Source organism: Rhodamnia argentea, chromosome 6 (genome assembly GCF_020921035.1).
Source record: "Rhodamnia argentea isolate NSW1041297 chromosome 6, ASM2092103v1, whole genome shotgun sequence".
Lineage (NCBI taxonomy): Eukaryota > Viridiplantae > Streptophyta > Magnoliopsida > Myrtales > Myrtaceae > Rhodamnia > Rhodamnia argentea.
In genome coordinates this window covers 25,293,218-25,315,783 of record NC_063155.1, presented here as the reverse complement: position 1 = coordinate 25,315,783, position 22,566 = coordinate 25,293,218, and the positions used below count along the sequence as shown (strand labels likewise).

The 22,566-nt window shown below is 42.1% G+C and overlaps 2 protein-coding genes across 3 annotated transcripts; one reads left to right on the top strand and one right to left on the bottom strand.

Moving 5' to 3' along the window:
* Nucleotides 1-14,531: 14,531 nt before the first annotated feature.
* On the top strand, nt 14,532-18,735 carry LOC115727074 (benzaldehyde dehydrogenase, mitochondrial-like). Of its 2 annotated transcripts, XR_007198872.1 has the most exons (12): nt 14,532-14,752; nt 15,454-15,588; nt 15,730-15,872; nt 15,968-16,121; nt 16,211-16,440; nt 16,573-16,662; nt 17,048-17,221; nt 17,309-17,446; nt 17,725-17,862; nt 18,032-18,093; nt 18,204-18,578; nt 18,651-18,735. XR_007198872.1 is itself a non-coding variant. In XM_048281071.1 (11 exons), the coding sequence occupies exons 1-11, from the start codon at nt 14,674-14,676 to the stop codon at nt 18,475-18,477; spliced, it is 1,617 nt and encodes a 538-aa protein (XP_048137028.1). In that variant the 5' UTR covers nt 14,532-14,673; the 3' UTR covers nt 18,478-18,735. The 2 variants fall into 2 exon arrangements, 1 of the variants encoding a protein (XP_048137028.1); XM_048281071.1 differs by having other exon boundaries at nt 18,204-18,735.
* Nucleotides 18,736-19,117: 382 nt separating this feature from the next.
* LOC115755362 (probable xyloglucan endotransglucosylase/hydrolase protein 33) lies at nt 19,118-21,222 on the bottom strand. The gene is made up of 4 exons (XM_030694733.2): nt 20,659-21,222; nt 20,463-20,563; nt 20,150-20,358; nt 19,118-19,721 (listed from the first exon to the last, which is right to left on the bottom strand). The coding sequence occupies exons 1-4, from the start codon at nt 20,888-20,890 to the stop codon at nt 19,319-19,321; spliced, it is 945 nt and encodes a 314-aa protein (XP_030550593.1). The 5' UTR covers nt 20,891-21,222; the 3' UTR covers nt 19,118-19,318.
* Nucleotides 21,223-22,566: the final 1,344 nt, after the last annotated feature.

Sequence of the window (22,566 nt, the reverse complement as noted above, 5' to 3'; positions counted from 1 at the left end):
GTGGCCGAAGTGGCACCTGTGATTGTTAGCGTTGGCAGTAATGTCAGAGTTTCCTCTTAATCTGGGGAAGTCAACTCCATCTAGATGAATTCGAAGACCCACCAACCTAATGGCATGGCAGCAATGCCAGAAGGTGGATACCAGTTGTCAGATGTCAAAGCAAAGGAAATTATAATGGAGTTATAAATGCATATAATATACCAGTTGTCCACTTCCCTCCGTCTCATTCCTGGTCTTCTATGAACTCCTTGACGAACAGTCACTGAAGCCATGGACATCTTAAGCCGCCCCCTGATTATTTCAATAACCTCTGGCAACATGTGCTTTTTGCTGTAATGTGGAGGGCTGTCTCCCTAGCCCTGTTAATGAAGCGCTTGGAATTGATTGCTGAATGGAACACGAGTGTCTGGGATCCTGATTTTGCAGGACATTCCTGGATTTCTGGCATCAGCACTCTCAGCTCTCTTTAGCAAAGGGAACTGAAGGAAAGGGTCATTCTGAAGTCTTGTTTTCATTATTTAGGGAAGGGGTCTGAGGCAATTCTGCTTATTGTTGCAGTTCCACTTTGTGTGCGGGGAATGAGCCGTTCTTCTTTCCCTTTCTCGCGGTCTGAATTGATAAAAAAGAAAGATTAAGTTAGAACATATAGGCTTTTGTGCTTTTGTCCCACGTTGTAAGAGTACTAAATTCTTCACCTCTTCCAAGCCTATATAAAGACTTCTCTTGTACATTATTAATTATACCATTATTAGAGAACAAATACCATTCTCTCTTTATCTTTCTTATCATGGCATCATAGTAATGTTCATTGCCTCGAAATTATGCTTTGCGATTGTCATAAATGGGATCTTTTGCATTAGAAACTAAGACAATGAGCTCATTGTTTTGAAAGTATGCTATGCGATTGCCATAAAATAGATTTTTTGTATAAAAAATTAAGACAATGAGTTGCTAGATTGTCAATCTTAGGGCTATTGAGCAAGCCACTCTTGCTTGCCCTAGTTAAGCTTCCGCGTATTCGTACCTCTAATCCATGCTTTCTGCATCCGAATCCATCGATTGACCTCTGCACCTCGACCCGCAATTTTAGTGACCGCATCGACGTCAAGCCCGATGGTTCCATCGGCCATGACTGCACTTGTTTAGCACTATTTATCCGAGCATTTTGAGGATTTTTGTCTTTGTCCTGTCACTCGCACGGACGCCGACGTTGACTCATCCAAACCATCAACCGAGGCGGTTCAACAGCATGCTGCTCAAACTCTCACCGACGCCGATACGTTCAAACCATCTCCCGAGGCGGTTCAACAACATGCCGCTGAAATTTGGGCATGGATAATTGCTGATCGGAAGGCGTGGGCTACTCTCTTTGGTTCTATTGATCCCGCCATTCACCCACAATTTTCTCAAATTGTGGGTGCAAAGTGTTTGTGTGATCGGTTCGCCGAGATGTTCACCCAGACCGGGGATATTAGGGTCTATCATTTGGAGTAAGAGATTTATTGTACTACCCATGACCAATAAGTACATGAAGGGCATCGAGAGCCACGAGTAGGCGAAGCACGTGTTGGAGAGCAGCCAAGATAGCAAGTGGAATCGAAACCGTTGAAGAGGAGAGTAGACCTAGACGAGTTTCCTCAAACTATAGTTCCTTGATGCGTTAAGGAGAAACGGTCTAAAGAGCGATGGAGAAGCTGGACGTTAATACTTTCATTAAGAGAGATAAGCTTCATAAGGAAAGTATGCAGATGATGCCTAACTTTGAGTCCGAAATCGAGTAGACGAGTACCGAGCACAACACAAGCCCGACGAGATTGGATGTAATTACAGAAGTCCCGAATGGAGCGAGACCCCTAGGCAGTACAATAAATCTCTTACTCCAACCGATAGACCCGAATGTCACTAGTCCGAGTGAACATCTTGGCGAGCTGATCCCACAAATGCTTCGCACCCACAATTTGAGAAAACTGCGTGCGAAGAGCGGGATCAATAGAACCAAAGAGAATAGCACATGCCTTCAAATCAGCAACTATCCATGCCCGAATTTCAGTGGCATGCTATTGAACCGCCTCGGGAGATGGCTTGGACGTGCAGGCGTCGGTAAGAGTTTGAGCGGCACGCCGTTGAACCGCCTCGGTTGATGGTTTGGACGAGTAAGCGTCCGTGAGAGCGATAGGACAAAGACAGAAATCCTCAAAATGTTTGGATAAATCGTGCTAAACAAGTGTATCCATGGCTGATAGTTTCCAAAGTGAATAGTTGGAACCATCGAGCTTGACATCAATGCGGTCACTAGAATCACGAATGGATGGATCCGAATGCGAAAAGCACGAATTAGAGGCACAAATACACAGAAGCTTGACTAAGGCACGAATTAGAGGCACAAATACACATAAGCTTGACTAAGGCAAGCAAGAGTGGCGACTCAATAGCTCTAAGACTAACAATCTAGCCCACAACTCATTGTCTCGATTTCTGATGCGGAAGATCCAATTTATGGCAATCTCGGAGCATAATTTCAAGGCAATGAACCTTGCAATGATACCATGATAAGAAAGAAAAATTAAGAGAGAATGACATTTGTTCTATAATAATGGTGTATGTAACAATGTACAAGAGAAATCTTTATATAGGCTTGGAATAGGTGAAAAGTTTAGTACTCCTCCAATGACGGACAAAAGCACAAAAGCCTACATGTTCTAACATGAATGTGTTGTTGAAAGTGGCTGCTATTAGCGTCGAAGCAATTGGACGGTAATCCTATGACGAATAGGTGAAAGTGATTACGTAGCGAGGGAAATGAAATCTGCAGGAAGAGATGTGAGAGCAATCTTCACAAGGACCAAACTTTCTTTACCTAAACTGGAGCTCTTAGACGAGGATAACAATAGCAAACGATGAGAAGGAAGAAACCCTTTTCTTATGCTGGACCACAATGTGAGATTCTTTTCTTGTGCTGGGCTTGGGACCATACTGTGAGTTCACGGTTGTATTGTTGATTTCACATACATGACCCCAGTTTTCTGTGCCGGCAATAGGTGTAGAGTCAAATCATTGATTCATAGATAGGATGAAGGCCACAGAGTTGAAGGATTTAGGCAACTTTCTCAGCTCATAACAGTGAGTTTAATAGAATTTAATTCGCGTTAAGTCTGAGAAGTGTGAGAGGATGAAATGGAAAGCGACGTCGTCGCCGTTCTGAAGCAGAAACTCAAATTCGCTAGTACACTCAAAGAAGCAATCAAAATCCCTTTCAAGAATACCAATCTCATCATTGTCATCCTCATTGCTTCCGTGCCGCTCTTATGTTTCTCGCTGTACTATGAAACACTTCTCCAGGAAACACTGTCTGCAACCTTCCGTGTCCTGGAACAATCCTGTGCTTCACTCGAGAAAGATTGGCTATTTCCACTCTGCTTAACGAGAAGAGTAGGGACTTCCCTTACCGGTGGATTCATTTGGGTTTTCTCTACATTATACCCCTTCATCCACTTGAGCTACTTGCGGTGATTCCGTCAATACTCTCATCGTTAAAAGCATATACAGAGGAAAGCCGATTAGCTCTGGCTGAGCTTATGCGAACGATACATGGTCACAAAGCAATAACTAGCTAGAGCAACTGTAACTACATCCTTCTTGTTCTTTTCTTGTCGATCTGTACACTAGCGGGATCGTTCTGGCTAGCCGCAGTATGCTACATTGTAATAAGGTGTTCGCGAGGTAGCTTCGCGCTCCGGGCACTGTATATAGAGCAGCCTGTATTGGAATACTTGACATGTACACCGGGGCGACTGCCATATGGAATGAGTCTTGTGATCTCAGCATAGGAGGAGAGACACGGGCCCAAAGCGCTCGCGCTCGCCACCAACGCGATCAAAATAGACGAGCAATGTCTAGTTCCTTCAACGCTCGTGCTTTTCGTTTGGGGAAGTTGGTGTAGGCTGATGTGCCTTAAATCTACACGCAGCAATCGGCTCGGCGCGGGATTCCCATGTGTTTGCCTGCTTCACCTAGGCAATGTGATCAAGCTGATGGCTTGTGCGGTCTGCTTCCACGACCACAGAGGGCGAACTCCTAAAGAGGTCGACGAAAAGGCCTAGGATTATGCGGAAACTGTGGCCACATGTGATCACTACTCGCCGTCGGATCCAATGCTCGGCATGGTTGGGAAGTTCACTGTCCATTTGTATTTGACCCGAACGAAGGAGGATTCACTTTGACGATCAGCAAGGCCTGTTAATGTTAATTCTTCTAACAACCTTAGTGTCATTTATGACCACCAAGGCCTCACACTAAATCATCTAGTGAGTTATGTGACAAGTCATCGAATTCAATAATAAGATTTGAAAATCATCAACTAGAATGTATCGTCATCAATATTTGTGTGTGTGTATATATATTTGAGTGAATAATTTGAGATATGCATCGGGCGCACTAGTGCTCATAGATGCATATGAGTTTGTATCAAGTATGGTTCCATTTAGCAGATAATAGGCATGCCCCAACGGGCTATTCTAAAGCCTATTTAGTTTGGCTTTATACCTAATCTTTTATGCTAGATGGCGGCTGGTCGAAAGGATCAGCTGCCAAAATTTTAAGGGGCCGTGCCATGACCCAATTCACAACATCCTCTCTCTCTCTCTCTCTCTCTCTCTCTACATATATATATATATATATATTAATCATATGAAATTTAATTAAGATAATTACAATTGCGTAAGGGTAGCTATTTTAGCAAAGGGCGAAAGCGATAGGACAACCCTCACTTGATGCTAAAAGCCTACAGCAGAGAAGAGGCCCTCTTTCGATGCGAAAAGCCTACAATCTTTACCTAAAGAGAGATCAACATGATCTTGGGATTTCCAGCTGAAACTTTTCACTGCAAAATCCTCAATAGATGAATCCAAAGCGATTGAATTAATAATCCAGCAGCAATAACACCTCCTATTTATCAGGATTATTAAACACTAGCATCCTTCGGAATATTTGCCAGTAAAATAACTGTACCAGCAAAACACGCGTACATACATGATTTCTAATAAAACTTGCAATTGTTAAACTTACTGGAAGGTACTCGTTCTTTTTTAGTAAGTTGAATTATACATGTGTGAAACTCGTTAAACTCGAATAAAAAATATTTTTTAGTTTTGAACTCATTTCACTGCTTTTCTTAAGTCGACAAATGGTGCAAAAGATCAAGTATAACTTGACTGTCCAAAACATAATTGTCTCGGTCGATATGCACAAAACTACGTGTAATGCTCTCGTGATTTCTCGTTTGATAGGATGCAATTATAAGATACGCTATTTCTACAATAAATTGTAGTTTAGAAATGTCCTGTTATAATATCTCGTTTCTTATTTATAATCGAATCGACCTAATACACTGAATTTTTCCAATGTACTTTAAGAGACTTCTATTTTTTTTTTTTATATATTATCTACATGAATTACTAAATTAGTTTCTCGAGGTCACCAAGAGAATTCGGTGGCGTGCATTGCTGCTAATTCCTTATGCACGAAAGTATAAACAAAGAACTTTCGCAGATGCATTTATTCGTCATTATCATCAACTTCAAGGATGTGAATCATGCACCTCGGGATACTAAAATATTTTGTGACACCCTAGCGATTAGGATTTCAAAAGTTAGGAATTATATAACCGAACCATGGAAGGCATAAGTCTGTTTATCTTAGGGTACGTTCATTTCACGAAAGACAAATGGTTTGAAAAATATTTTCTTAAAAATATCTGCTTATATCGCAATGACCTAAAATCATTGTGTAGTAACCCCCAATTGAATTAAAGAGTTCCATGTTATGAACTTTGTACCATGCACATAACTTACATGCACTACAAAAGGTCGCGTGGGAGAGAAATTACTTAAATACATTCATATTGTTGGAAAAGCAAAAGGGTCATCAGATTAGATTTTGCTACAATTACTTGAAATACGTTTGAATAACATCTTTTTTCGATTGGGTACGGCTATTTCATCATTTAAAAAATATAAATGATTGTTTTTTTTAGAATAAATATATTCTTAATCATTCATTTTTTTTTTCCAAACAAACGGAGCCTAAATAAATTGTTAAATTAGGAAAAAATCAGTCTCACTTGGTTGTCCAGGTCACCTGTCACCGTCTACGCGTATCAAATTTTTCCTACAAACAGAACGACAAAAACTAATTTAATATGGGGCTCGTTTGTAGACATTTAAAGGGTTGAATAAACAAAGTTCGCATCTTAATGAAAGATTACCTTTAAATGTTAAAAAAGGTCGCTGCCAACATGTTGACTTCTCAAAACTTTTCCGATTTCCTCAGGTAATTCGTCCCTTACAGTTGTCAAAGATTACTTATAATTAGACAGAGGTCGGCCATAGACCGAATCTGGATTCTCGACATATACTATACTCCTAAATGAAAATTTCAATTAAGAGCCCCAAAGTGCTCTTGTTTTTTCAAATTCGGATCCGAAGTGAACATTGTTTTAAAAAAAGGCATGAAGTACTCAAATTGTTTCAAAAAAGGGCCTTATAGAAAGGTATTTTTGTCCTTTACTTTTTAAAGATTTTTTTTATTTTTTTATTTTTTTATTTTTCCTTTTGCCATTTTTTTCATTTTTCATTTTCATTTTTTTTTTTATTTTTCGTTTTTCTCCCCTCCCCTCCCCTCCCCAGGCCATCGCGGTAAACACTCTTCATGAACTCGTCGGAAGTCCCTGGAATGCTCCCGTCCAGCCGCATTGCCTCTCCACCTCGTTGCTCCCGTCATTCTCCTTGCCTCCAATGTCCTCGCGCGATCCACGATAGAACTCCAATCTCCTCCGACGGGGCTCCGGAGAGTGAGGGATGATGAAGAGCAGAGCGCGAGGCGAATGGAAACCACCGTGGAGATGGCCAGCCGCCACGACCGCTGGAGCTGGAGCGAATTACTTAGAGGGAGGACGATGGAAGGGGACACTGGGGAGAGAGACTCCATGGCCAGAGCCATGATTAAAGAATCTCGGTCAGTTTGGCTGACAATGGAGAGTGAAATGAACGGAACGGAAGTTGCAATTCTTGGCACCGAAAGCTCTGCAAGTAATTGAAGAGTAGAAAAAGAAGAGACATAAAAATTTGTACTGGTGAATCTCTGTAACGAATCTCTCTCTGCTGTATGCGTGTGAGCGAGGGATATGTTTTTTTATCTCTCTTCCTTTTAGTTTGGCTGGCAGATCTAGAGGGGGAAGCTCGACTTGTGAACTTCTCCCCTCCCTAGGCCATTGTTGGCCTCAGGCGAGGGCCGCCCTCGCTTGGGCTGGCAAGGGCTACGCTCGCTTGACACCGGTCCAGGCAAGGCGGCCGTCGGCGATGGCCTAGGAAGGGGAGGGGAGGAGAGGAGGGGGAGAAAAAAGGAAAAGAAAATACAAAAAGAAAAAATGAAACGATATGACAAAAAAGAAAAAGATAAAAAAGAATAAAAAATAAATGAAGAAAATACCCTTTAGTCGGGTCATTTTTTTTAAAAATAATTTGAGAATTTCAGGTTCTTATTTGAAATAAAGTCCACTTTAGACCTTTATTTGAGAAAATAAAGGCGCTTCGGGCCCTTAATCAAAATTTTCCCTACTCCTAATCCCAAATAATGTATCGGACATCTTCTCAAATATAAGATGACAAGATGATGTGTTTCTCATTTTGTATGTGTAAATTAATATTTGGGCATACGTGACATTGCTTAATTATACTCGGCAAAAAGGCAATTATATATGTAATGGGGTTTAGCACCAATTAAAGAATAAAATCTCCTTGATGGGAGGGGATCTAATCTAGATCGCATGGGACATTGAACATGAGAGACGGGGTTCGGTTGATATTGGGGGAAAATATAATAATTAAAGGTAAGGAGTAAACCGGAAAGAAAAAAGAAGAAGAAGAATAGACATGTATGGGCATTATGGACTTTTCATGCGAGTGAGAAAGAGATCTTAAATGTAAAAGTCCTGCATCTATTCCCCAGGCTTTCCTTGTCGTGCTATATAGTATGGTCCATTTGGTGGTATTTAAAAAATATATCTTTTACACATCAAAGGAAAAAGAAAAGATGACACAGATGATATCTAAACTTTGATTCAATATATAATGTCGTTCATGAATTTTTAATTTGACCAATATGGCTCACGAGCTTTAGCTTAATGTATAATATGGTCCCCGAACTTTTAATATGTTCAATGTAGTCCCCGAACCTTTAGAATATGTTCAACTTAGTTCAACTAATGTCATTCCTGGACTTGAATTAATGGAATGACTACATTGAATATTTTCTTATAGTTCAAGGATTAAGTTGAATATATTCCAAAAAGTTCGGGGATTATACTGATCAAATTAAAAGTTCAAGAACCACATTGCATATTGAGCTAAAGTTTAGGAACTATGTTGGTCAAATTAAAAAATGGCGATTGAGGTTAAGCTTTTTGTCATCTTGTCAAGGGCTTCTATGACCCGCGGTGGGTCAAACTCGTATCCGATCGTAGTCACATACACTTTTACCGTGGTTCCTGTACAAATGTCGCAACCCACAAAAACGCAGAGAAAAAAAAAGAAGCACACGACTGGTGGGCTAGATTTAACTTTTATGATCAAACTACTATTGACATCAAGAGATAGCAAATATCACTAGCAATCTAGATTACCAAAATTGGCGCTAGTTATGCCAAAAAGGGGCCTTAGCCTACTAAAATTACGTGATGATCTATAGATTCAAGAGACAACACGAAGGACATCGGCCAATTTAATTAAGAAAACTGATGGTCAAAGCGTCTCCTAATGTCTGAATTTGACCACGTGATAAACCGGAATTGCCCCCCCCTTTTTTTTTGTTCTCCCAACGAAGGAAAGCAAAGTTCCGGTGATCCGATGCGGTCCTTATCTTGGGAATTCGGAACGCGATCGCACCTCTTCAAAATCAGTGACTCATTTTCAAGATGCCCCCTCTCTTTATTGGCCTCTCTCGATTTTTTGAGCCACGTAGCCAACAGCATCTTCCAACATTTGGGAAAACTCAATTCGTCAAAGCCTTTGACCAAAAAAAAAAAAAAAAAAGAAAAAATCTTCAAACCCAGCAGCCCCTCGTGGATCGAGAAATATCTAGTTGATAGATTTTTCGAAATCACCCTTGCGTTGAAAGTCAAACAAGTTGATCAATAATTTTCGGGGGCCCTCTTGGACTGCGCTGCTCGTCTTGTCTGGTGCAGCGGGAAGCCAAGTTGCGATAGCGATGTGCAACACAGTTATGGAAAGGACCCAAAGTGGGATGATGCGAGGTCTGCCAATTTCTGGTAATAAATCCAAATCGGCATATTCGTGTTTGCCCAATCCCGTCAATGAAGAGACGGTCAATCCAACCCAATTGGGCAGGAGCACATCGTTTCGAAAAAGATCGATCAGCCATTTGTCACTTGTCGATTTATCTAGCGCTCGCCAACACTGTGCAGCACTCAAAATTCAATCTTGAGTCAGCTTCCTTCACACCTCATCTCACACGCACTCACACGTACTCACAGCTTGTACCAAGCAGAAAGAGAAGGCAAGGAAAGCTCTTTGAATTGCAAATTTTGAGAGTGTCCTTTACAAGGGGTTCGGCCTCCATATATACAAGAAAGAGTGAGACAACAAAGTCCCCTTGGATCAATCGGTCAATCACAAAACCCCTCAACAGCTAATACTATTTCACTGTTCATGTCGTGAGATCACTATTCACATCGGTAGCTCCATCCAAGTCACCATCTAAGTCGGCAGTCACCTCTATCGGCTCTACCAACTCAGAAGACTTTTAGGGAGAGCTTCAATCACTCAGATGGCACCCGAAAGTCACGTGGGTCCGTGGGACCCAGGGCGTCCACGTCAACCTTGCTCGTTGATCCCGCATGGCCTCCCGGTCGAGCGTTGGTCGGCCCGTCGTGGTGTACTGATCGACCGCCCGGTTAGCCCGCTTGATCCAAGGGTTGTCTCCTTGGCCGTTTTGCACGATCCGCGGGCCAATCCCCCGATCGTGTAGCGTCATTCATGGATCAATCCATCGCTCGCCCGTCACGATCCCCGGGTCAATCCCCCGATCGTGCGGTGTCGTCCATGGATCGATCCCTCGATCGCTCGTCTAGTCGCCCTGCACGATCCGTGGATCGGTCCCCCGATCATGCGGGATCGTTCACCGATTGGTCTTCCGGTTGTCTCAATCGATCCCTAGGTCGATCACTCGGCCGTCATGGGTCATTCGTGCATCGATTGCCTGGCTGTCCCGGATCGATCCTCCGGTCGATCTTCCGTCCGCTTTGCTACTCTTAGGCACGATTTCTCTTGACTCACGAACCGATCCGTTGGTTGATTCGTTGGGTGCATCGCGATCGATTTTGGATCAAAATTCAATGAACCGTGATACATTGGTATCGGAGTATGTAAAGGTCACCGCCACAGTACACACATACGTCGGCCTATCGGTGAAAGGAGACGTACATATGTTCACGTGATCACGGTTTCAAAGCAAAGCCGGAGTAGGCCTTGGCTATTTTCTCTATCCCATCTTGTTAATGCTTAGATGGCGGGGTTCATTACCCGCATCCCACATTCAAAATGCGAGTCTCATAAGAGTTAGATATATCGATCGTCCACGTAAGCTTCGTCGGTGCCCTGATTACACTCGTCACAGGTTCAACAAATTTCTTTCCTTTTATTCTTAGTTCTCGTTTCCATTTCCATTATCTTAAAATCAGTTTCACCTAAGCAAGGACTCAACGACACGTCAAGAATCCACAGGATGGATTACATGCACCCTATGCATGTTGATCCACTCCACTCCGACCGTCAAATGATGTGAGTCCCACGTGGAATCTACACCATACAATTTGAGATGAACTGGGTCACAAATGCTCATTTTGAGAAAAATTCTTTTCAAATTATTTATGTGAAACATACGGAATCTAATTAATTAAAGAAAGTACACATTCTATTGAGGTAAATTGAATTAATACAAGTATAAAACAGATGCTTAATTTTACTCGAGTCAAAACATTTCAGTTTCAAACCCATTTGTCTGCTTTTCTTAAGTCAACAGATGATATGTTGTTAAATATCAAGAACAATTTGAATGTCCAAACCGTCATTATCTCATTCGATATTCACATAACTACATATAATATTTGTAATACGATCGACCTAATACACCAAATTTTTCCGATATACCTAAAGAAAACGACGACTTCCCCGTGCTGAACTATATAAGAGTATGGAGATCAAGATCTCCTATGAGTTCAAACTATTATAAGAGGGGATCTTATGAAGAATATTAATAAAGGGAAAGGTAGGGACGACTTTTTATTTTCTAAATTATCCTATCCTACGTTTTGATCCAAAAAATAAAAAAAGATTATCCTACAAAAATTATTAATTAGTATCATCAACTTCATGGATGTAAAGAAGGCACCTCGTAGGTCGCACGTCTATTAAAATATTTCATCTTAGAGATTAGAGATTGGGGTTTCGAAAGTCAGGAATTATATAACTGAACCGGAAAAGGCATAAGTTTATTTCTCTTAAGGGCACGTCCGTCTCATGACGATGAATAATTTGAAGAACAATTCCCTAAAAATAATCACTTGTATCGCTTACAAAATTAAATAAAAAAAATATTTTCATCTTTTACGAAAATATTTAGACATAAATTGTTGTTGGTAACGAAAAAAATTTTTTTACAAAAAAAATAAAGACATTTTTAATTAGCTAATTATTTTGAGAAACAAAAACGGATGGTATATTCTAAATTTTTCATTTTCCTCTTAAACAAAAAAGAGTTGGCATTTCAATGGAAAGAGTACCTTTAAAGAAAAGAAAGGTCACTCCCAACGTGTTGACTTCTCAAACATTTCTGATATCCTCAGGTAATGCGTCCCCTCAAGTTGTCAAAGAGTATTTATAAAGTAGATAGAGATCAACCACAGACCGAATCTAGATTCTGGGAATACACTATACTCCTAATTTTCAAATAATGTATCGGCCATCTTCTCAAATATAAAATGACAAAATGATGCGTTTCGCATTTTATACGTGTAAATTAGTGTTCGGGTATACCTAATATTGCTTTATCATACTCGGCGAAAAGGCGATTAGAGATGTAACGGGGTTTATCGCTAATTAATGAATAAAATCTCCTTGACGTTGGGGTACCTGATCAAGGTCGCGTTGGCATTGAACATGAGAGATGGGGTTAGGTCGATATTGGGGGAAAAATATAATAATCAAAGGTAAGGAGTAAACCTAAAAAAAAAAGAAAAAAAAAACAAAAGGAATGAACGAGTAGGCATGTATGTGCATTATGGGACTTTTCGTGCAAGTGAGAAATAGGTCTTAAATGTAAGAGATCCTGCATCTATGCCAAAGTTTTCCCTCGTCGTGCTATAGTATGGTCCATTTGGCAGTATTCGATATATATATGTATCATTCGGGAAAAAAATGGCGATGGAGGCTAAACTTTTTTGCAGTCGTGTCACGGGCTTCTCTTATCCGTTAGAGTGTCGAAGGTCGTTTCCCATCGTAATCACCTATATCGTTATGTTGGGGCGCGTTTACGATCCAACAACCATCGATCTCTCTAGGGGGCGCGTTTATGCGAGAGATTGCAAAGGTCGCTAGACGTGTAGGTTAGCGAAATCGGCGCAAGCTATGCATAAAAAAGGAGGGGGGCGGCTTAGCGTACTGAATTCACGTGATAATTAAGAAAACGAATGGTCAAAGCGCCTCCGGATGTCAGAATTTGAGCAGATCAACCAGAATCGCCCTCTTCTGTTTTTGCCCCCACGGTTGAAGGAAAAGCTAAATTCTGGCCGTGCGATCGCGGTTCTTATCTTTGGAAATTTGAGAACGCGAATGGTGTGAAAGGGTTTTTGAAGTGAAGTGACACCTCTTCAAAGTCCCGGGCGCCGGCCGGATTACGTGACGCGATTTTCAAGTTGCCCCCTCTTTCTTGGTCCCTCCCTAGTTTTGGAGTCACGTGGCCGATGATCTTCCAACATTTGGGAAAAGTCAATTTGTCCAGGCCAATCGATGCAACTCGTCTACGAACAATACCACCCCACCCCCGCCCCGGGTCGTGGATTGACCCATCTCGAATTCGTTCTCTACATGGTCGATTGCTTGACATCGCCCTTAAAATGTACGGGTGGTTCGTGCTATGCGATTTCGTAATCACCCAAAACGATCGAAGCTACGCATAATTATATTTGATGGGAATTTGCCGATTGTCAGTTCACGTGGAACATTAATAATAGAGTCTTGCACGGAACGTGTGTGTGTGTTTATATATATATATATATATATATATATATATATATATATATATTGGGTCATTTTCTTCATGTTGATCATTTCCTTACTTGGTTTTTATTATATTCACATATAAGAAATCTCACCGTGAAAGTGAAGGAAGAACAGCCTGTAATACAAGTATTAAATCAAATGAATATGTGATCATTGGTTAATTTATATTTCTCTGTCAATAAAGGTATTTACGGGTGGGGAAGCTAGTATTGTAGGTGTGCGATTCGACTCCCGCACTCAGAATTAGAGACAGGAAATATAAAAAAAAGCACAAGTCAAACAAGTTGATCAATAAATTTTGTGCCCTCTTGGACTGCGCTCTCCGTCTTTGTCACGTGCCTCAGGAAGCCAAGTAGCGATAGCGATGTGCAAGAAAAGTTAGGAAAGGACCCAAAGTGGGATGATGCAACGTTCGCCAATTTTTGGTAATAAATTCAAATCGGCATCGTTCGTGTTGCCCAATGACGTCATCGAAGAGACATTCAACCAGCCCCTATTGGGCAGGAGCCAGATCGTTTTGAAGAAAGATCGATCAGGCATTGACGTCCAGTCCAGAGCATGCAAAGTTCTCCGTCACGGTGCATACACACGATCGGCCTATCGATAAAAGGAGACGTGTATCACGAGATCACGGGTTCAAAGCAAAGCTGGAGTACGCCTTGGCCATTTTCTATATCCCATCTTGTTAACGCTCGGATGACGGGATTTGGATGACGGGGGTTCATTACCCGCATTCCACATTCAGAGTGCGAGTCTCGTCAGAATCGGACACGTCGATCGTCCTTGTCCACCATTTTTTTTTTATCGATGAGAAAGAGAGTGCACGTAAGCTTCTTTGTTAGTGCCCTGATTACACTCGTAGTTTAACACTCCGACTATCAAGGCGACTGAAATCTGCACCACGAAATTTGATCTGCGTGGAGCTCCAACTAGAAAATGTAAATTCCACTGAGTCGCCATCACTTTTTTGTGACACCCCACCTTTTTTTTTTTATGCCATTTCCAAGTCAGCAACTGTTTCAAGAGGTTGGTGAGTGGGCTGCTCATGCCGCCTCGCTCTGTCTCTGTCTCTGTCTCTCTCTGTCCGAGCAAGGAGAAATATATTGGGAAAAAACAGAGGACAGCGTAAACATTCGGGGATATTGGATGAAAGAGAATCTCTCTCTCTATGTCCGATACTTTGACGATTCGTAATTATCCGATTATCGCAATCGTTAACGTCGCCATAGTTACTGATCCGCTTCTCCACATATACGGATAAGAGTTCCGATCCGACGAGACGAGACCCTCCGGCTCCAACTTCACGCTCGAGACAGGAGATATGGCTGCTCGTCTCTTCTCAAGCCTCCTTTCTCGCTCGTCGTCTTCTTCTTCTTCTGCACGTGCTTTGCTTTCTCGAGGTATTGCTGATCGTTGAACCCTTTTGCTTCCTTCTTTTCTTGTGGTGATCGGTTCATTCTTTTCTGATCTTCGTTGCTCTTTTTAAGCACCCTCTCTGTCTCTTTTCTGGTATAAGCTCCGCGACTGATCTTTCGGGCTTTGACGTGCGCACTGTCGATCGCTTGCTTGGTTTCTGAGAGGAAAAATGGGAAAGAGAGAAAAAAAAAAAGAAAGAGGAAAGATGAAAACTTTGTTAAATGATCTGTATCGCAGCACACATTCTTACGTTTTTTTGAGTTTTCATCTGTTTGGTTCCACGCTCCTCCTCGTCGATTTCTCAGTTGACTCCAGACGAATAGTGAAATGTCAGATTTTTGAAGCTGGATCAAGGGTGTCATGTACATCTAGAACGAACTCGCTCTCTTTGGGGACTAAAAGGTTTTTCCTTTAGTATTTTGGCATGCCAAAGTCGTACTTCTCTCGGCCAGTTCTACCCGAGAATCTTTTTCGGCTTTGAGATTGCGACGTAGAGTTGATTTGGACACATAAAAATTCTCCAATGAGCACGGCCTGCATTTGGGTCCATGCTTCTGGGCTGAGTTGTGCATTCAATTCATTCCAGGATCTGTTGTATGTGGGGTAACGCACCCTTCCGCTTTTCTTGATTTATTCTTCTCTTCTATCTTTTCCTGACGCATTATGCAATTGTGGCATCTTACAGCTAGAAAACCGCTACTGGGAAGAGAAATCAAGAACTACAGCACAGCAGCTGCTATCGAGGAACCCATAAATCCAGGCGTCACTGTGAACCATACTCAGCTTCTCATAAATGGGCAGTTTGTGGACTCAGCATCAGGTGGGCCTGCGCATCCTTGCTCATCATCAGTGATGCTGTACCATCGAACTCTGTGGTTTATTATACTCCAAAGCAAATTTCACCCCGGGAAAAAAACGTATCCACTCAACTCAACTGCATACTTTTGATTGCTTTGTGCAGGAAAAACTTTTCCAACATTTGACCCCAGGACTGGAGAAGTGATTGCTCATGTTGCTGAAGGCGAGGCTGAAGATATAAACCGAGCTGTAGCTGCTGCTCGCAAGGCATTCGATGAGGGACCATGGCCGAGAATGTCTGCTTATGTAAGTATTTCCAGCTATATCATGCTGAATTTCTTTCGAAAGACAGCATTATGACGAAGAACTGGATTGATGCACCATTCTGTTTCCATTTCCAGGAAAGGGCAAAGATAATCTTGCGCTTTGCTGATTTGCTTGAAAAGCATAATGATGAGCTCGCAGCACTCGAGACTTGGGATAATGGGAAGCCATATGAACAGGCTGCCAAAATTGAGCTTCCAATGATAGTCCGTCTCCTTCGATATTATGCAGGTATTGTTTCTACATCTCATGCATTTCTGGCAATCATTACCTTTTTTTTATGATGATATCACTAACCATTCTACTTGAAAATTCCTCAGGTTGGGCTGATAAGATTCACGGTCTCACAGTTCCAGCTGATGGGCAGTATCATATCCAAACCTTGCATGAGCCAATTGGAGTTGCAGGTCAGATAATTCCGTGGAATTTCCCTCTTCTGATGTATGCTTGGAAAGTGGGACCTGCCTTAGCCTGTGGCAACACCATTGTCCTGAAGACGGCAGAGCAGACACCACTTTCTGCTTTATATGCAACTAAGCTCTTGCATGAGGTTGTCCATCTTGATATTGTGTTGTCACTTCTAAAATTCTTCTTATAAAAGAAATTTCTCAAATTTATTTTGTCGGCAGAAGTTAGCTTTTTTCTGTCTAAAAGTTACAACTAACCGTTCATTATTTGGCAGGCCGGTGTCCCCCCTGGTGTCGTGAATGTGGTTTCTGGTTTTGGTCCAACTGCAGGCGCAGCTCTTGCTGGTCATATGGATGTTGATAAGGTCTATACCATGAGAATGTTTTGCATTTTGTCTGATGAAAGAGACATGGGCATCAAGTCTTAACCAGCATCATTATGCAGCTTGATTATTTGAAGTGCACATACAGTAGGATATTTCTTCGTAGTCAAATTTAGGAAAATAAGGACTTGATCTAACACCTAGAGCCGAGATATGACTAGAGATGTAACCGAGACAACTAGAGTCTTTTTAAGTGAAAATAGGTGTTTTTTGAAACTTTTAGGTCATAGCTTTCTCGAGTTTTTCCACTCGTCATGGGTTTCTCAAATTACCCAACTAATTTGGGATTAAGGTGATGTTGATGGGTTTTCCAAATTACCTGTATGTTTATTTTCCTCTAATGCTTCTTGTTACGTTCATCTTCCAGCTTGCTTTCACAGGATCAACCGGCACGGGCAAAATCGTACTTGAGTTGGCGGCGAGAAGCAATCTTAAGCCAGTGACTTTGGAGCTTGGAGGGAAATCCCCTTTTATCGTATGTGAGGATGCTGATGTCGACAAGGCCGTTGAGCTTGCCCATTTTGCACTTTTCTTCAATCAGGTAAATTCAGGAATCAATCTTCTCGTAAGTTTTTTTTTTTTTTCCACGGGAGGGAACTAGCTCAAATTTGTATTGCACCATCGACAGGGTCAATGCTGCTGTGCTGGATCTCGTACATATGTACATGAAAGTGTGTATGATGAATTTGTAGAAAAGGCAAAGGCACGTGCAACAATACGTAGTGTGGGTGATCCGTTCAAAAGTGGCATTGAACAAGGTCCTCAGGTAAGTTAAGCTGGTTCTCCTGTTGGTGGAAATTTGAATGAATAAGATTGAGATCTTGCAAGTGGAACCAAACTCCCGCTCTTATGATTCTCTTTGTCAAATGTACTTGAAAATTTTGATAATCTTCTCGATTTCACATAGATTTTACTTGATGGGAATCTGACATGCAACCGAAATAAATCCTTGACAAATGGAGCTAATGGTTTGACTAGTCCTTGTATGTAGAGCTATTGGAAGCTATGGAGTTCTGAGTCTACTTTACCTTTACCTCGCATCAGATTGACTCGGAGCAGTTTGAGAAGATTTTGGGGTACATAAGATCTGGAGTAGAAAGTGGAGCAACTCTTGAAACAGGAGGAGAAAGATTTGGAACCAAGGGACACTACATTCAGCCAACTGTATTCTCAAATGTTAAGGTATTCAGGATTTTTTCTTCTAGAAATATATTGGCATCATCTAAGAACCCGATGATTGTGCCACCTCGAAATCTGGGAGGAAATGTTCAAGATGGATATATTTAGCTTCAAGCATTGCCTCACTAACCCCGAAATAAGATGCTAACAGACATGGCCTATGTCATGACAGGACGATATGTTGATTGCTAAGGAAGAGATTTTTGGGCCCGTGCAGTCCATTTTAAAATTCAAGTGAGTATAAGACCATCTCACCAAGCTCATCACTAGAGCGGCTTTCCTGTTAGGATGAATGGTATGATTGTCTGTTGGCATGGTAACATCATTGTCATGCGTAATTGCAGGGACCTCAAGGAGGTGATTCAAAGGGCAAACAACACGAGCTACGGGCTGGCAGCTGGAGTCTTCACCCAGAACATAGACACGGCGAATACCTTGACCCGTGCTTTAAAAGTTGGAACAGTTTGGGTCAACTGTTTTGATATCTTTGATGCGGCTATCCCATTTGGTGGGTACAAAATGAGTGGCCAGGGAAGGGAAAAGGGCATGTACTCTCTGAGCAATTACTTGCAGGTCAAAGCTGTGGTCACTCCTTTGAAGAATCCGGCATGGCTTTAGGCTGTAGTTTGCTTTCGTGTTTTGACCCCCCCTTCTTAATATTTGTGTAATAAGGGAAGCATCAGATGCTGGAGTTCAGATTCTTATCGTGACAGTTGCGATGGGAGTTTTGAGGCGGCGATGACGACGAAGGCGGTAGGAGGCTGGTGAAATTGCTTGTCTGTTGTGAACTGTGCCGTGAAGGATTCTAGCCTTCTCGATCAAATTGTGCAACCATACATTGGTACCTGTTAAGTGATTTTTCTCTCTGCCATCTCACATTTACGCCCTCCACTCTCTCGTTTATGGTGTATCTAGTCTAGTTCTTCCAAGGTTTGCTGTTAAACTTAGTGCGTTAATCTATCTTATCCCAGTTTTCGCATACACGGTCTCACATTTCCATTAACTATGGATAGAAGTCCTGAATTGTCTCAATCTCATCCTGGATAAATAACCCTTCACCGCGTCAATGTAGCGTTTGACATGGCAGGATTATGTTGGTTCTCATAAAATCTATAACTCATGAGTGAATTTGCTTGCTAAACTGGCAAGGCGTCGCCATTCCGTGGAAAATTTTTAGGAAAGCGAGCTGATAATGTGTTGAGACTTGAGAGTGGCCAATACAAGACACAAAGTGAGCTTCCAAACTATTTTTACCTTTTGCGACACTTCCAATACATTTTATTCATCCTTTTTGCGCTCCTGCCACTAGTCTTTCCGCATAGAAGGCTCTTTTCTTGTGACAGCTTATCAGCCTAAAGGCTCATAGATAAATAGTTAAAAGTGTCATCGACCCTTATATCTAGGGGAACCAATGAACAAAGAAAATCCAGAAAAAGGAATAAAACCTAGAAGTAGTATTTTAATTGCATTCTGGTGGCATCACCTTAAACCTGGAAGTGTCTTTACAATAGGAGTAGAACATGAGCTTGCTCCTGGCCCAATGCATGGCCATGATCTGCTGCTGAGACAGGGCAGCAAAATCCTGACCCTCCACCGGGTCCAAGCTTGATGATGGGCTCTTGTCGGAACAAGAACTTGGCGGCTGTCGTCTTGGATCTGAGACACAACCCACCATCTCCGTCTCTGCTAATGAGACCACGAATGGTGCATACCTGTAGTTCACAGGGTATTTGCCTCCGTGGGTTGCCCACTGTGACCCGTCCCATATGGTTGCATACACAGACATCGGCTTTGATGGGTATGTGGAAGAGAAGGCACTGCTCAAGGGGAATTCTCTGACTGGTATGTTATCCACAAAAAAACTGCAAGAAAACAATTGTGTTCATCTTTCAGGATCAGACAGAACTTGGGAAGCGAGGCCGGGAACTGGACTGGAGACACAGTTACATAATTGAAGACAGAGAACTGGGCAGTTCTAAGGACTCATGTAAGGTACAAGTTTTGTTTAATCCATTTTTTTGGTGCAAGTCACTTTTATCGCTATCAAGTTAGACCTTTCCTGAAAACTATCCATCTGTACTGATGGTAATGGCTTGAGGAAACAAAGGTTACACAGCTTGTGTACCGATAAGATAGTCGTCAAAGGATCTAAGAGGAAGTTTCGTGCAGAAAATTGTCGAAAACCAATCCTGATGTCAGAAATCAGTGTAGAGTTTATGTGCACTATAGGCGCTATTGGCTCTGCCTAATCAAGAATTACTTCAACAGAAGATTCTAGCACGAGTCTTACACAATATGATGGCTGTTCCATATGATGCTGTAGTAATGGTGCTCTTGGGTGGGATCGAACCAGAAATAGAATTTCTCCTCTCTCCCAGTGCTGACACTGCCATTGGAGTATATGTTTGTTTGGAGGACCCAGTCGTTTCTCTTATCATGACCGAGCAACTCGATGTCTATCTCATCGTGGCTGTGCGGGAATGTATCTGCATTAGACAACTGAATTTGGAACATTCCTGTCAAGACTCTTTTTGGCTTCTCCCAGCATTTTAAGGAATAAACATGCCGCAAACAGGAGTCTAACACGGGCACACACAACTTACATAGAAGGCCACCACAACACCAGATGAAAGGCCGGCGGGAAGCTTGATTGCGGCACTGAAGAATCCGTAATGGTATTTGCTTCGCGAAACCAGACCGGACCCTGCATATAAAAGTAAAAACCCATGAAGACAAGTAACATCAAAAGTCGGTTGATTGTGGGAAGCATAATATGGGCTAGACTCGGCTGCTTTTCACCTGAGGACTTGGTGAGAGCAAGATTGGCGTATGAACCATTATTTAGGAGCTGAATGTTTTGAGCTCCGAAGAACTCGGAGAAACCTCGATCGACCGAGACACGAGGGAATAAGCCCGTCAAGCGAGGAACGTTCGGAACGGTGTAAGGCCGGCTATGTGAAGAAACAGACACGGCCATGCAGAGAACGAAGAGGAGAGGGAAGAGTGTGTTTTCTTGGAGGAGGGCCGCCATATCTCACCAGACAAGATGAATTAAGAGCTCCCGGGTGTCGTCATTAGCCTTTATATATTGTGAACGAAAATCAAGGATTTGGACCTGCTTATTAGTTGTAAATTAGCTGGCTTGACATTTTTCCACAGAATCAACCTTTTTGGCGGCTGATTTGGGATTCTTAAGGACAACATCTAACCGAAAGGCATGTGAGTGAGCTGATTCTGAGGCTGTTTGGATGGAACGGGTTGGCTAGTTTTTGGCTGGATCCATTTATGATTTAGGACCAAACGGATTGGATTGCTAGCCAATGTTGCTGGTTGGTTTGAGAGCTCGCACGAGGCAATGCCACTTTCATGTCTCCTGCATTTTCTGCATTTCTTTTTGTTTCCATTGTGGCGCGTGACAAAGTATTTGATGGTCCGTTGCACAGCAACATGCGTATGACCGGTCAATCACAGTACCTACATGATGCATTCCAGCTGATTTTACATTTGGATGTTTGAAAATCTAATCTGTAACTAGCGGACTAGACCGCCTGCAACTGCTACGTGGTAAAACCGCTATGGAAGACATGCTCTCATGCTACACACCGAGTCAGTATTTTATTTTTGCTAGTTATGGGACCATAGTAAATGTTAAATGCAGCTCAGTTGATGACATGTCGATCTTTCTCTCTCTTGGCTAAAAAGTATCAGGGCGAGCTTATAAATGCATGAATCGCTTCCCATGAGAAAGAATGGTCCGCTAACTATTGGGAGGGTCTTGGTGAAAAAACTCATCAACTCCATAGGCAATTTGAAGCAAAAAAGACATGCTAAGAGCAAGAGGTCACTATTAGTCTCACCAAAATGCCTTTCTTTAATTTGGACACTAATGCCTGTGCCAGAGGGCTGTAGCTGGCGGAGGTTCATGGGGTTAGATTTGACAGTTAACAAGCAGACACAGAGGGCAATCAATGCCTGGAACACTTGCATGAATGTCTGCACGAATCGAGAGTCATTGCACCAATTGCAATTACGGCTCCAGATTCCAAGCCAATAGAAATTGAAGTTGGAGACAATCATGAATCCGGGCCCAGCCTCAGTTGGCCTCATCGTTCCGGGTTCTGACACATTTGTATTGTCCAATCGGGTGTCGGTGGAGGACATGAGAGCGGGAGTCGTTGATTCTAAATATGCACTTTTTTTTTTTATTGCGTTTGTGCTGTCTTCTTTTCCTCAGCCTCTTTTGTTTCTTTCTTTCTTTGCTTTAGTTCCGATGACGGCCATCTTCGACCAATAATAAGTGCTCGGTGGAACAAGTGCCGCACACCGAGACAAAAAAAGCCAAGACAGCAAGGAAATTTCGTGGAGTCCGGTGGTTGTAGCCCGTAGGAACTAGCAACATAAATGCTATTGTGAACAGAGAGTTTTCGACACAAAAAAAAAAAAAAAAAAGAGAGAGAGAGTCAAGAAGGGGGAAATTTGATACCCGGTAGATTTTTAGGTACTAGGGACCGACTGATCTAATGCTAGGTGCGTAGTACAAATTAGAACGGTTTTAAATGGAGGGAATAATGGAAGGAAACTTGACTTTGGATTCGATGTACGATTCTCGCTCCTTAGAATAATTTGCTCGGTATGGGGACAGCCATGGACAAGCGAAATCTTAGTGCAAAGTTCAAGAGAAATGGCACCCGGAATTCGGATTCTATC

Coding starts and splice junctions, on each gene's coding strand:
- LOC115755362 (XM_030694733.2), bottom strand. CDS start 20,890: ATGGCGGCCCTCCTCCAAGAAAACACACTCTTCCCTCTCCTCTTCGTT. Junction 20,564..20,658: donor TGCTCTCACCAAGTCCTCAG/GTGAAAAGCAGC, acceptor TTTTATATGCAG/GGTCCGGTCTGGTTTCGCGA. Junction 19,722..20,149: donor TGGAACAGCCATCATATTGT/GTAAGACTCGTG, acceptor GTTTTCTTGCAG/TTTTTTTGTGGATAACATAC.
- LOC115727074 (XM_048281071.1), top strand. CDS start 14,674: ATGGCTGCTCGTCTCTTCTCAAGCCTCCTTTCTCGCTCGTCGTCTTCT. Junction 15,873..15,967: donor GGCCGAGAATGTCTGCTTAT/GTAAGTATTTCC, acceptor TTCCATTTCCAG/GAAAGGGCAAAGATAATCTT. Junction 17,863..18,031: donor CTGTATTCTCAAATGTTAAG/GTATTCAGGATT, acceptor ATGTCATGACAG/GACGATATGTTGATTGCTAA.